This window comes from Polypterus senegalus, chromosome 17 (assembly GCF_016835505.1).
Source record: "Polypterus senegalus isolate Bchr_013 chromosome 17, ASM1683550v1, whole genome shotgun sequence".
Classification (NCBI taxonomy): Eukaryota; Metazoa; Chordata; class Cladistia; order Polypteriformes; family Polypteridae; genus Polypterus; species Polypterus senegalus.
In genome coordinates this window covers 74,554,037-74,567,350 of record NC_053170.1, presented here as the reverse complement: position 1 = coordinate 74,567,350, position 13,314 = coordinate 74,554,037, and the positions used below count along the sequence as shown (strand labels likewise).

General features: G+C 38.7%; 1 protein-coding gene across 1 annotated transcript in view; it reads right to left on the bottom strand.

The window, feature by feature from the left end:
- Positions 1–5,364: 5,364 nt before the first annotated feature.
- Positions 5,365–13,314, bottom strand: part of LOC120517477 (cytosolic 5'-nucleotidase 1A-like) — a 56,066-nt gene continuing 48,116 nt past the window's right edge. The window contains exon 6 of the mRNA XM_039739822.1: positions 5,365–7,874. Within this exon, the coding sequence (XP_039595756.1) occupies positions 7,509–7,874 (366 nt within the window). The 3' untranslated portion in view covers positions 5,365–7,508. The remainder of the gene's footprint in view (positions 7,875–13,314) is intronic.

Below are 13,314 nucleotides of genomic sequence, written 5' to 3'. Positions count from 1 at the left end.
TAAACATTCTGGATATCTATATTGATATGGACTAGGTAGTGTATTAGGAGTGAAAGGATGACACATCATTTGATGGAAATGAAAATTATCAACCTACAGAGGGCTGAATTCAAAGACACCAAAAATCAAAGTGAAAAAATGATGTGGCAGGCTAGTCCATTTTGCCGAAATTTCTTTTCAGCAACTCCAAATCGTACTCGGTAGTTTGTATGGCCTCCACATGCTTGTATGCAAGCCTGACAACATCGGGGCATGCCCCTAATGAGATGACAGATGGTGTCCTGGGGGATCTCCTCCCAGATTTGGAACAGGGCATCACGGAGCTCCTGGATAGTCTAACCTGGTGGCGTCGGATGGGCTGAAACATAATTGACATTAGGAGTTGGATGGCATTCAATTTTCTACATTTTAATGAGAACAAGACAGAAGTCATGCTATTTAGACCCAATAGCATCAGTGGGACCCCTGCATCAACCTTTCCACTGTGGCTCAATTTGAGAAATCCATGATCACAAATTTAGATGTGAAAATGGATTCCACTTTAAAACTTGATAGCCATGTGAACATGGTGGTAAAATCTTGCTTTTCCCAGTTGAGGTGGCTATCAAAAATCAAGCCTGTTTTGTCTAAGCACAACCTTGAAACAGTGATACATGTTTTTATAACATCTCGTCTAGATTACTGCAATGCACTTCTTTTTAGAATTAGCCAGGCCTCCATTGCTCGCCTACAGCTTGTGCAAAACGATGCTGCTCGATTTGTAAATGGCAAAAGAAAGCATGAGCATGTTACCCCGATTTTGGCTTCCCTTCACTGGCTTCCAATTCGTTTTCAAATCTATTTTAAGATCCTTGTATTTGTTTTTAAATCTTTTAATGGTTGTGCCCCTCTTTATCAGTCGGAACTGCTGTACCCTTGCGTACCGTCTCGCTCTCTCAGGTCAGCAGACCAGATGCTTTTACGTATTCCCAAGGCACAATGCAAACTCCGTAGTGATCGATCTTTTTCAGTTGCAGCCCCAAAACTCTGGAATGATTTCACATTAGGCCGGCTCCTTCACTAGCTGTTTTTAAATCCTATTTAAAAACACATTTTTTCTCTCTGGCTTTTAACCCAGTATGATATGTTGGCAATCTGTATACTTTTTATTAAGAATCTCTTCAGTTCTTATGTGTTTATGTGTTTCTGTTTCATTTACCCTTTGGTTTTGTGTGTCTGATATGTTGGGTGTTCTTTTTTTATTGTACAGTACTTTGGTCAGCCTTGATGTTGTTTTTAAAGTGCTTTATAAATGATGTCCCAGAGGTGTTCTATTTGATTTAGGTCAGGTGAAAGTGGGGGCCAGTCAATGGTATCAATTCCTTCATCCTCCAGGAACTGCTTGCATACTCTTGCCACATGAGGCCGGGCATTGTCGTGCACCAGGAAGAACACAGAACCCACTGCACCAGCATAGGGTCTGGCAATGGGTCCAAAGATTTCATCTCGAAACCTAATGGCACTCAAGGTGCCGTTATCTGGCCCTTAGAGGTCTGTGCGTCCCTCCATGGATATGCCTCTCCAGACCTCCACTGACCCACCACCAAACCTGTCATGCTGAACGATGTTACAGGCAGCATAATGTTCTTACACGGCTTATCCAGACCCTTTCATGTCTGTCACATGTGCTCAGGGTGAACCTGCTCTCATCTATGAAAAGCACAGGAAGCCAGTGGTGGACCTGCCAATTCTGGTGTTGTATGGCAAATGCCAATCATGCTCCACGGTGCTGGGCAGTGAGCACAAGGCCCACTAGAGGATGTCGGGCTCTCAGGCCATCCTCATGAAGTCTGTTTCTGATTGTTTGGTCAGAGACATTCACACCAGTGACCTGCTGGAAGTCATTTTGTAGGGCTCTGGCAGTGTTCAACCTGTTCCTCCTTGCCCAATGGAGCAGATACCAGTCCTGCTGATAGGTTAAGGACCTTCTACGGCCCTGTCCAGCTCTCCTAGAGCAACTCCCTGTTTCCTGGAATCTTCTCCATGCCCTTGAGACTGTGCTAGGAGATACAGCAAACCTTCTGGCAATGGTATGTATTGATGTGCCATCCAGGAGAAGTTGGACATCATGTGCAACCTCTGTAGAGTCCAGGTATTGCCTCATGGTACCAGTAGTGACACTGACTGTAGTCAAATGCAAAACTAGTGAAAAACAGTCAGAAAAATTGAGGAGGGAAAATGCATGTGGCCTCCACCTTGTGACGATGCGGGTTCAGCTCCATGCTCCCATTTGCTGTCCGGGAGCCCTTGAACCCTACACTGTCGATAATGTTACCGAAGAGCTAGACAATGAGGCAATAACAATGGAGCAAGGGGATGGTGTACAAAAGTGCAAAAGTGCTTTTATTTATAATCCAACAAAAACAACAAAAACAAAGTGCTCAATTAAAGTGCAGTGCTTCATCAAAACAGTCATTAAATAAATAATCCATAAAACAGAAGTGAAAAACGTGGAAATTAAAATCCATTAGAAAAAAACAACCTTTAAAACAACGAGGTTAAAACCATGCTGGAAGCTGTCCTTTTAAAAATCCAGTGCATCCTGTTTCTACTACTGGCGGCCCTCTACTTTTCCCGTCTGGACTTCTCAATAGGGGAGTCACCCTAGATGCAGCTGACCTTCTCAATGTCTATTTCTGCTGTCACGATTGCCTCACTGATCCTTGGCTCCAGTCGGCTCCTTCAGACAGTGACTTGGGAATTCCCCTGCGACCAAGGCTTTCACACTGGGGACACCACGTCCCAAGTCCCGACTCCTGCTGCCTTTCCGTGGCCGTAAGTGGAGAGTCACCCACCTTCCGGTCACTCTCGCCCTCCAAAGCAAACTGTGCGGGAGCGACCACAACTAATACTTCTCCCAGGTGCCAGCCAAACACCCAGGCTGCCTGCTCAGCTGCTGCGAGCCTGCTCTCGCTCTCTCTCCTGCACCGACTTGCTCACTCGCTTCCTGCTTCCTCCTGCATCCTCCGTTTTCCTTCTCTTTTCTTTTTCTCTTTCCTTTTTTCTTCCCCTCCCTTTCTAGCCAACTCACGCTTCTATATATTGAGAGGCCATAGCAGCTGCAGCACATTAGCAGCCTCAGGAACAATCATGGATGTGGGCAGTACCTCACCTGTGCACTTAGGTGAGAAATGCCCACACCGCAGATCGACACGAGATCCACTACAGCCACCACGCCCCCTCGCTAAGCCGCAAGTGCGATGATTATTTATTTTAAAAAACTGGCCTTTGTTGAGAGAGCTGTGGTCCCATAACACCACATTCCACCCACCATAAGACTCCAAGTGAACGGGAAAGTTCCACGCCACTGCCAACACTGTGCAACTGGAGCCCAGATCCACAGCTCAGCCACTCTACACTGCACTAAAACAATAAAACCACTAAAACAAAACCCCACAATAAAACCAACCCAAGCCCCCTTCATAAAAACAGGACATTACCAGAATAAGAACTTTAAACAAGAAATAAAAACTTAAACTAAGTATATCTATTCTGTTCACGACAGAGCTGAATTCGGCACAATTTTACTGGCGGTCGGTGTACCTAAAATGTACCTGGTTATAATCCCCTTTACCAAGCTCCAAATGCTTTCATCTTAGCCACTGAAAACAGATTTGGATGCTATTTTTGGACCTTAACCTTTAAGATAAAAGGTCACTGCTGGGTTGCTGGCATTTGTCTCTAAAAAGGAACTGAAGCTGCAGTAGGAGACACCGAACATGTTTTCCTATGGAGACACAATTTTAAAAACATTTAAAATGTTAAACAAATCAAGGTATGAATCATTGTATGTTTTTAAAACAGATTGCTTGAAAAGCAGTTACTGAACTTTATCAATAATGTATATGAAATTCACAGCTTCAAACTGTGATCCATGAGCTTGGTGCAGAACTGATTTAAAAGTAATATTGGAGTAGGCTTTCTTACATATTTCTTTCATAATTGTACATACATCTATAATGTTTTTTCATATATCTTATTTTCCCAGGCTAAAGTGTTACCCTTTCCCCTTTGTTGTAACTCAGGATGCCTAACATAAAATTAATGAAAAATGCCGATAAGGACAACTCCAGATTTAGTTTACTTGCTAGACAACAGAATATGTGCAGACGTTTTAAGGGTTTCCAAAAGCAAGATATGCGCTGGTTTCAGGTGGCAAGAAGCCCCAGTTCTGTACAATCAGGACCCACGCAGCCAGGTGAAGAATTTCAAGCACAAAAAAAGAAGCAACAAAGGCTTGACACCAATGTCTTCAGAGGAACATCTTTTAGCTTCTTCTACTCTAAGAAAGAATGCAAAAATATATAAAGGGTTCCAAAGCTAGGATATTTTGCAGTACTTCACTGGAATGTTTCATAGGCAGGACGTGATGATGACCTGCAATGGGCATATCCATGCTATGAACAATATGGTGGCAGCCATGCCAAAACCGCCACTATATGGCAGTTCCAGATTTTTAATAAAAAAAACCCCAAACAACTCTGTTACACCAGAGCTCAGAGCCATTACATTTGTAACTTTTTGTAAATCTTTGCCTGAATAAGTGAAGAGTGCTATGCAAGAATGAATTTTTGAGTCTGCTTAAGCCTTATTATCTATGCATGTAGAACTAGACATCTGGCACACTTACAGGTAACACCCATGCCTGTTAAGCTTACTTCAGGAACTTAAAATCAGAAAAAGCAGCTGCAGCAGAAGAGTTCATCGGATTTTGCAAGACAATCCCTGAATTGTAAAGAAAACCACCAAAAGTGAAAGAACCACTTTTAACTACACAGCTCTCTGTGGCTGGGAAAGGAGCAGCAGCAGCCGGACTTTTCTGAGATTTGAATGAAGCAGCAGGTATGTGACCTTCCCAGATGTGGTGGCTAGTAAAAGTAAGCCATCTAGGTATGGGATACAGGGCAATGTTAGTGCTTACTAAAGCTGAGGTCTGAGAGTTAGCTAAATATGTTTTGTTTTTCTTTACATTTTCTTCTTCTTCTTAACCATATTGCTTCATGATAATACTTACACACAATATATTAGCTGTTAGATTCAACATCTTTCAGGTGATCTGCTAGAAATGAGATTCAGAAATAGAATATGTTTTTTTTAAAGTAAGATAGAACAGGTTAAGGTCTTTGCTGGGACTCCCAGACTCTAAAAATATTTCATTCTGTTGTCTTATTTAGTATCAGAGAAGCAACATTTTCAGGTTTTAAGAGCACCATCAAGTTAAAATCTGTGATCTTGTCTCAATACCACTGCTTAGGGATAAATGAAGATTTAGTTGCACCAGAAATCAAAAACAATAGGAAATCATAAAACAAAGACTCACTTTAGTTGTGTCATAAAGTGCCATTTTATTTGCAAATGCCCATTTATACAAAGAGACACACAGCATTTACATTCATAACATAAACAGTACAGTACAATAAAAGAGACTTTCACAAAATATTCATGCTCTGCTGTAAACATTCCTCAAGGGTCTTTTATAAATAGATAGCCCACAAAACATTTAACCTTGGTCAGTACAAAGAAAAATTTAATTATGGTAGATTGATATGTGTTGTGTCCTTTGGTTTGAAGTCTTGTTTTGATTTACTCTTAAATCCTGGATGGTAGTTCTAGAAAATAAACAAAAGCACTGTGATTGAGTTGAAAACCTGTGAAATTTCCCCTTGAATGATAATGATCTTTGATGGATACACTGCAATTCGTATACTCATTACTAAAAGAAAAAATTCTCGGACCCTTCTCATTGGGATCCTGTAGTAAAACACATTCCAGATATTGGTAAGAGCAACACACCAACGTGCCATTTTGAAAACAGCTTCAAAAACTAAGCAAACAAACGAAAGTCACCATTAAAGGAGATAGTGGTTTAAAGGGGCCTTATACGATATTTTAGTGACTCCCCAAAGTGTTTGGAAAGATTTCTGTTGAGCCTTACAATATCTTTGTCCTAACCTTATGGGATCATCTTATACAATGCTTGTACCAAAAGTAATGATCATATTGAAATCATCAAGACATGCTTGACAAAATTTAAATATGTGATAAAGTAATTAGTAATTCCAACTGTCATTTTACACAGGAATAAAGAATAATATCACATGTCTCAGTTACATGTTCCCAGGTCAGAAAGATACAGTAATATGGCTAAGAAGGACCATTCATTTTGAGAATATGTAGTGAGTGAATATTTTTTTTAAATAGAAAACCTAGCAGCTGACAACATGCTTATGGCGTCTCCTACACGGGTGCTTGCTGTGGCAGTTGGTAAAGCTGTTTAAATTTGGGAAAACAGACATTGCTGACCAACTGCATCATGGCTGCTCATGGAATCTCTCTTCAAAAACAGCAAAGTAAATATGATGAACTCCTTAACAAGAATGTGTGCTCTGCAGTCAATAAAATAAAAGTGGAGACTGTAAAAGAGCACCATCTGGTCCAACTTCTCATGCATGTCTGGAATGGAATTCTACTGCAAGAGATCACAAAACTTACAGAATGGCAGCAAAAAAAATCCAGTTGGGATGAGAATCTGTAAAAAAGTAAGCAAAGGTACAAAGACCTACAGACCTAATTGCCATTTAGCAATTTACTAATCAGATTTTAGTCAAAAAGAAAAATTAGAATGCTTATTACTTTTGGTACAAACCCCATATATTCATTTAGGAATTTATTATACATTTATATGCTTCAGTACACATTATGCTTTCATAAACATATCAAACATCATATTGTACAGATACATCATAATTTAGAGTATGGTATTAATAAAATGTAATTTGTAGTTTTGAACAGTTTGCTTTTTAGTTCAACATTAAAAAAAAATTGGTTCAGAAAATTAAATTGCATAAAATAGATACATTATCTTGTTTAACTTTCTTATAATAAAGAACCCAAAAGACAGAAATATTACAGTAGATAAGGCACCAACAAATCTGAGAAGCAGAAATTAAAATGCATGAGGTGGAGTCATGGAGTTCCCATGTTCACATTTGTCAGCTGCTGCACAGCACTGGAAGCTAATCCTTTCAGAACAGTAGATGATGACCCAAAAATCTCTGAATGAACAACTAACAGAAGTAGGGTGATGCGTATGCAAGCGTGGGTTTTTGAATTGCCCATGAAATGAAGTACCCTGTAAAACACATTTCACCAAGCACTTTACATTCAAGTGACCGTGTAACTTAAAAACTACTGGAAAACCACATGGCATTTGGACTGCTCCTAAAATTCAGGACATAGCTTCCTTTCAAAAGTATCTTCAAAAAGGTACTTGTTTTTAACCAAATTCCTACTGCAAAGCAAATGAAAGTTTCTCAGAACCCCAAAGAACTTAACCAGTTTTTCGTCACGTGACATGGCTTTTATTGCCCCTCACTGCTCTACCATGTTTGCTTTTAACTTTGTTTTAGCCAAATTTCAGCAGTGTTTTATTGTTTAAAATGTAACTTTCCTGGATGTTCATTTTATTGTTACTCCTTGGATGCTGGATCTTTTTTGCTTGATGGTTTATTGTATTTCTGTGCTACACCATAGGGCACATGTGCTGCTATAGTACCCATCTCTGTGGCCCCCTCCACATGGAACATCTGATCATCAAAGAAAATATGTGGCCGTATCTTTTCCAGTAGTGGGCCTTTGGGAGCACCCGCTAGAAAAAGTGCTTCATCTGTCTCCAGTCCCCAACTCCTCAATGTTTTCAGTGCCCTCGCCCCAGAGCTGGCAGCACTACGTGCTGTTACTAAGTATGTTCGGATTGGGCACTCCATGCGCTGTCCTTTTGCATAAAATTTCTTCTGTAGCTTTCCCAAAGCTTCAAGAAAACCCTTTAGGGGGCCCTGCAATTATGAAGAGAAGCAAATTAGAAGGTCTGTATTACTTGGAGTGGTTTTAGCAGTTAATGCACAACTTACTGTTCTTGAGCTTCTAATGTCATTGTAGGCTCACAACCCTCAACACTTCTACTGAGTGGTAACTGTATGTTTTAGGAAGCCTTTATGAATTATAATTGCTTATAATGGCCATTTATTGTAGCAGGTTATTCAATAAATTGATATTTTACAAATGGGACTTAAACGCTTAATTTCACAGAGAATATTAAAAATCTATCTATCTATCTATCTATCTATCTATCTATCTATCTATCTATCTATCTATCTATCTATCTATCTATCTATCTATCTATGTCATCTTTTAGAAAGAACACACTAAATGCACAAATATTTAGGCAAATGTGCACATGATTCCATGTACAGTATGTTCCTGATAATAAAACAGAAAAAGAAAAAGCAAGTTTAGTATAAATACAGTATATATAGCACAGACTAAAGTGTTGCTCCCTATGTGAGGAAGATAATTAGCTGAAGTCTTTGAATTTGCTGTGACAAACTAAAATGTCCATTATGCTGAATTTAGTGATTGGGCTGGTAAGTAATCCAGAATAAACCCATTTACATATATTTCTACAGCAATGCAGAAGGCTGATGTGGCTATGGCATTGCATACTGAAATTATTAATTGCTTTGTCATTTGAAAAATCAGATGTAACTATTTTTTAAATTATATCCATCTAACAGAAGCAAGATATTTCCCATATGAAGTACTGGGAACTATAAAGCATCAGCTTTAAAGCAACTTGAACAACCCAACATGTGAACATCTGGCATGATCCAAAAGGAATAATATGCAATATTGTAACTGTAAATTTCATGCTAGGCCAGAAGTGCACAAAGAGAAGACAAAGTATCACCCTGGCTGCAATGATGTTGTTCATTTACAGAGAGGTATTACTATTAAACAAGCAATATAAAATAAAAGTGATGTGCTGCTTCAAGGAGTAACAGTTTGATTTATATAATTTATATTATGAATTATTTACAGGTACTTTGAGCAGTTCATTGCTCAAAGGTGAAAAGAACAGTGCTTACCTGTATTAGGAGACAAATATATTAATGAATCATTAGAAACACATAACAAGGTGTAAACACTCTCTAACACAAAAAGTAATATTCAATGTAAAACTGGATGGAGGTTACCCTTAAGACACATACGATATGTACAGTACTAATTGTCTTAGTATAAGTGTTTCCCTGCTCATTAGTTTCAGCATCAATGATCAAATTACTAGAGAATGTGAGTATCGATAAGAAAGATTTTAAGTACGCAGCAGGTGCAGGAAGAAGCTTGTTTTTGTCTCAAAAAGCCCACAGTTTTTTATTGGCTCGATTGACTCAGAATCTGTTGTAAAATATAAACTAATGGCTGTTCAAAATGTTTACTGTGTATAGATGTTATAAGTGTTTGCAGTTTAAGTATGTTAAAGATTTCTGTAGTGCAAAACTTAAATGAGTGCCAGGCAATTTGTCTTATATGCAGGCAGGCATAAAGATACAATGAAACAGCTCATTTGGCTCATTGACTGTAATTGATAATGCTGTATTTATGTCATGGATGCACTACTATTAGTACTATATTAGTTTAAAATCAGTTCATAAACACTTATCATGTTCATTTAGAATGCATACTCTGCAGCTAAATCATGCATGTTTTATTTGCATTTCTGGAGAAAAAGAGCTGAATACAACAAGAACAAATTAAAGTTTATTCTGGCTACTGTGGACAAAGAAGTCAAAATAAAAAATTAAGGCAAATACAGGAGATAAATGTTTACATTCAAAATACATTTTTCCGATTTTTGTAAATTCAAAGCTAATGTGGTAAAGTTAATTCTCCCCACTATTTAAACTTCAAGCTTTTCACTTGTGGTTATAGTTATTATAAAATATGGCACAGTTATCCCTCCAAAACATTTAAATTTGGTTAGTATAAAGAAAGAAGAAAAAAAAAATTAATTATGGAAGATTGCTAAATGTTGTGTCCTTTGGTTTGAAGTCTTGTTTCGACTTACTCTTAAATCCTGTACTGAAGTGACTTTAGCTGCAGGTGGAAGCTCCAGGCAACTGTTGTTATGGTTCTGCCTTTGTCCAGAAACAGTTTCATAAGTTTTATAACCTTAGTCTCGGAAGGTTTTTCTCCTGTGGGGCGAGTGGGATCTTTTCCTGAATAAGATCAGACACAGTTGCGCAGGGTGCGTTAGGAGCTTCCACCTGCAGCTAAAGTCACTTCAGTACACATGTACTTTATCAGCATGCCCGTGTCAATCAAACAGAGGAAGCTCTGCAGTCTACTTGTGACTTTACGCTGTAGGAAGATACGTAAATAAATCAAGGTAAATAACATTCGATCTGGCTTTTATATAAGTAACATATACATGTTTTCATATAAAGACCATCACAAAACATCTGTAATCCGTGCTGTTTTGTTGGAAGACAGGTGTGGGGCAGACTGACTGGCAGGATGACACCCAAAGTGTTGCTGCATCCAAACAGTGTCATCTTTCACCTTTACACCTGGTGCAGCTGCATTGTTCTTATGTGTGAGTGGACGTTTCGTGCGGGGAGGGCTTCTGTTCTCTTTCTCTGATGCAGAACTCTCATCATCATCTGAGTTCACCTCTGTTATAGCACGTCTTTGTTTGAAAACAGCAGTGTCAGATCGGGGGGGGGAGTGTGAACGCGACTGAGAGAATAAAACCTTAAAAATAAAAAAAAAAAAAGCTAACCTTTACAAGTACCATACATTTGCACCGGCTGTAACAGGCTCAAATCAAATGTATGTTTTTATTTTATAATAGTAACTATATGAGCATCTCACTATTCAAAACTTTAATTCTGGGAAGTGGCCAGGATCGAACCTGCGGCTGATTGATTATAAGTCAGCAGCTTGAACGCTGTACTACCAAAGCAGTTGTTCCAACAATGTACACTAATCTGGTTTCTTTTTCTTTAGTTATATTCTTGAATAAAAGCACGCTTGTTTTGTTATACTTGTACCTTTTGTGAAAGTTTTTATTTGATATTTGGACTTCAGTCTTCACACATTATACAGTTCATGTCAAACTTTTCTTGTTAGTACTAAAACATGAAAAAAGTTTGCTTTTTAGGTATGTGTTTAGCATTTCTTGCATTTCCTGTCATCCTACACTTTCATCGATCTTTGTAGACTCTGAACACACGTGAAATGTATGTGTTCCAAATAATGATATATTTTTGACCCTATACAGCTCCAGGTACCTCACTCCCAGATAATCAATGCTTGAGCTGAGAGAGCTTTTTGCCCTTTCTGCAGTGGTGGAGAGATGGGATAGCAGGCTGCTTGCTGCTTGTGCTGATTGACACATTTACAAAACAAAAGACGCTGAAAGGAGAGATGCGAAGGGATTTAAGGTGGGCCGGGATTACAAATTTTTCCGTAGTCTTTAGGGATTCTAGAGTTAAACAAATTGCTATTGCTTTACTGTTTTTTGGTAACAGTTTTCACCCAGAGCCTTGTTTTTTTGGTTAAGTCTTTTGCTTAATGTTTTGGTTTTATTTGCTTGAAGGTCTGCTCTTTTTGGCTTCAGACCTGTGCCAGATTTACGTATAAGCTAAACAAGTTACAGCTTAGGGCCTCACAATCTGCAGGGGCACACTAGTAGTTGGCAGATGATTGGTATGCACATCCCAAGAAGGGTTAATGATTTAGAAACACTGCACAACAATGAAGGTCAAAATATCAAAATAAGATATAGATTTGACAGTATGTGAAAACTCAATCTAAACAGAGAAGTCATGCACTTTCAACAGAAATTAAAGTGATAGTATCATTATATGCAGCTTTACAATAGAGATTGTTTGGGTATGTCATAACTAACCATTTCTCACATTTTGTTCCAAACTTTAAATGCCCTTACAATACGTGAGGTAATGTGCAGATTTATACATTTCCCTAACACTCTATATGAGTTAATGTTAAAGTAAGCTGCATTCATGCAAATTGGCACGCACTTAAAGACCCCTAAGTGTGAATGTGTACGCATATGTGAATCACAAGCGATATTACAGTGTAAATACACAGGTGGTCCTGGATACAAACTGTATTGTAGTAGCCATCATATTACCCTGAGGATAAAGGGCAGGATGGGTGACTGACAGTGAAATGTCACCAAGGTACACTGAACTCTGCATTCCAGGAACCCCTGGAAGATTCCCATTGTATTTTATAAAAGTGGGAAGTTTCAAGAAGGCAGGCGGAGACTCCTGGAGCATTGGATAAATAAAGCTTTGCAGAAAATAAGGGAGAATGACAACAACAACAACATTTATTTGTATAGCACATTTTCATACATCAATGTAGCTCAAAGTGCCTTACAAAATGACAATTAGAAAGTTACAAGAAGAGAAAACAATTAAGATTAAGCAATACTTTCAAAGAAATAAATAACAACAAAACAAGGTATGGTCAGATGGCTGGGAGGACAGAAAAAAAACAAAACAAAATGTCCAGTTAGGCTGGAGCAAAAAAATAAAATCTGCATGGGTTTGAAGGCTAAAAGTCCTCTCAGCCCCAACTGGGCATTCTACCTAAAATAAATGTTAAATTAAACCTCTTAGTTTTCATGCTACACATCATAGGATTTGATGAAGTTAGTCTCATGAACCGCTGAGACACCCACCTTCATTCCATCATCATGAAGAGACACACGGTGTGGTACACTGGAGAAGTGAACATGACTTCAGAAACAGTGCAAAAATAGCTGTGGCTTCTTTAGTAACTTATATTACAAGGTGTTTCCTGTGGCTATAGCAGTGGAAAGGTTATTAATGTGAAAATATGGGTGTCCATCTCAGAGCAGAGCTGCAGGCAAGCTGGAACCTATCCCAGTAAGCATAGTGTAAAAGGCAGGAACAATCTCTGGAACATTCATTGATAACTGTATATACTTCAGACACCAATAGAGAGTACCCCACTATAAGCACTGTCCTACAGACTGCTGTATTGTGTGCTACAGGCTTTGTGGAATTATGAGGAGTAGTGCTGCACCATGTGTGTTTGGTTCTCTCCATGAAAAATTGAGACATGAATAATTGGCAAAAATGGGTTGTTGTGTTCAGATGTGCCAAAGGGTATTAGGTGCAAGAACACAACAGCTTTGCAGGTTTGTGAAAGTGTATTGTCTAACAGGTTTTCCAGCAGTAGCATACATCGCAGGCAAGCGCTAACTGTCATCAGAACTGCAGTCAAAAGACAGTGCTTATAGATAGGGACCATCATGTATTACATAGTGAGACAGCAAACCACTTTGCCAACAGATAAGAATAGCTGTAAACAGTCCACAAAAGCCCACAAAAAGCCATTTATAGATGAACAATGAGAAAGTAACTCGATGCAATGGATATC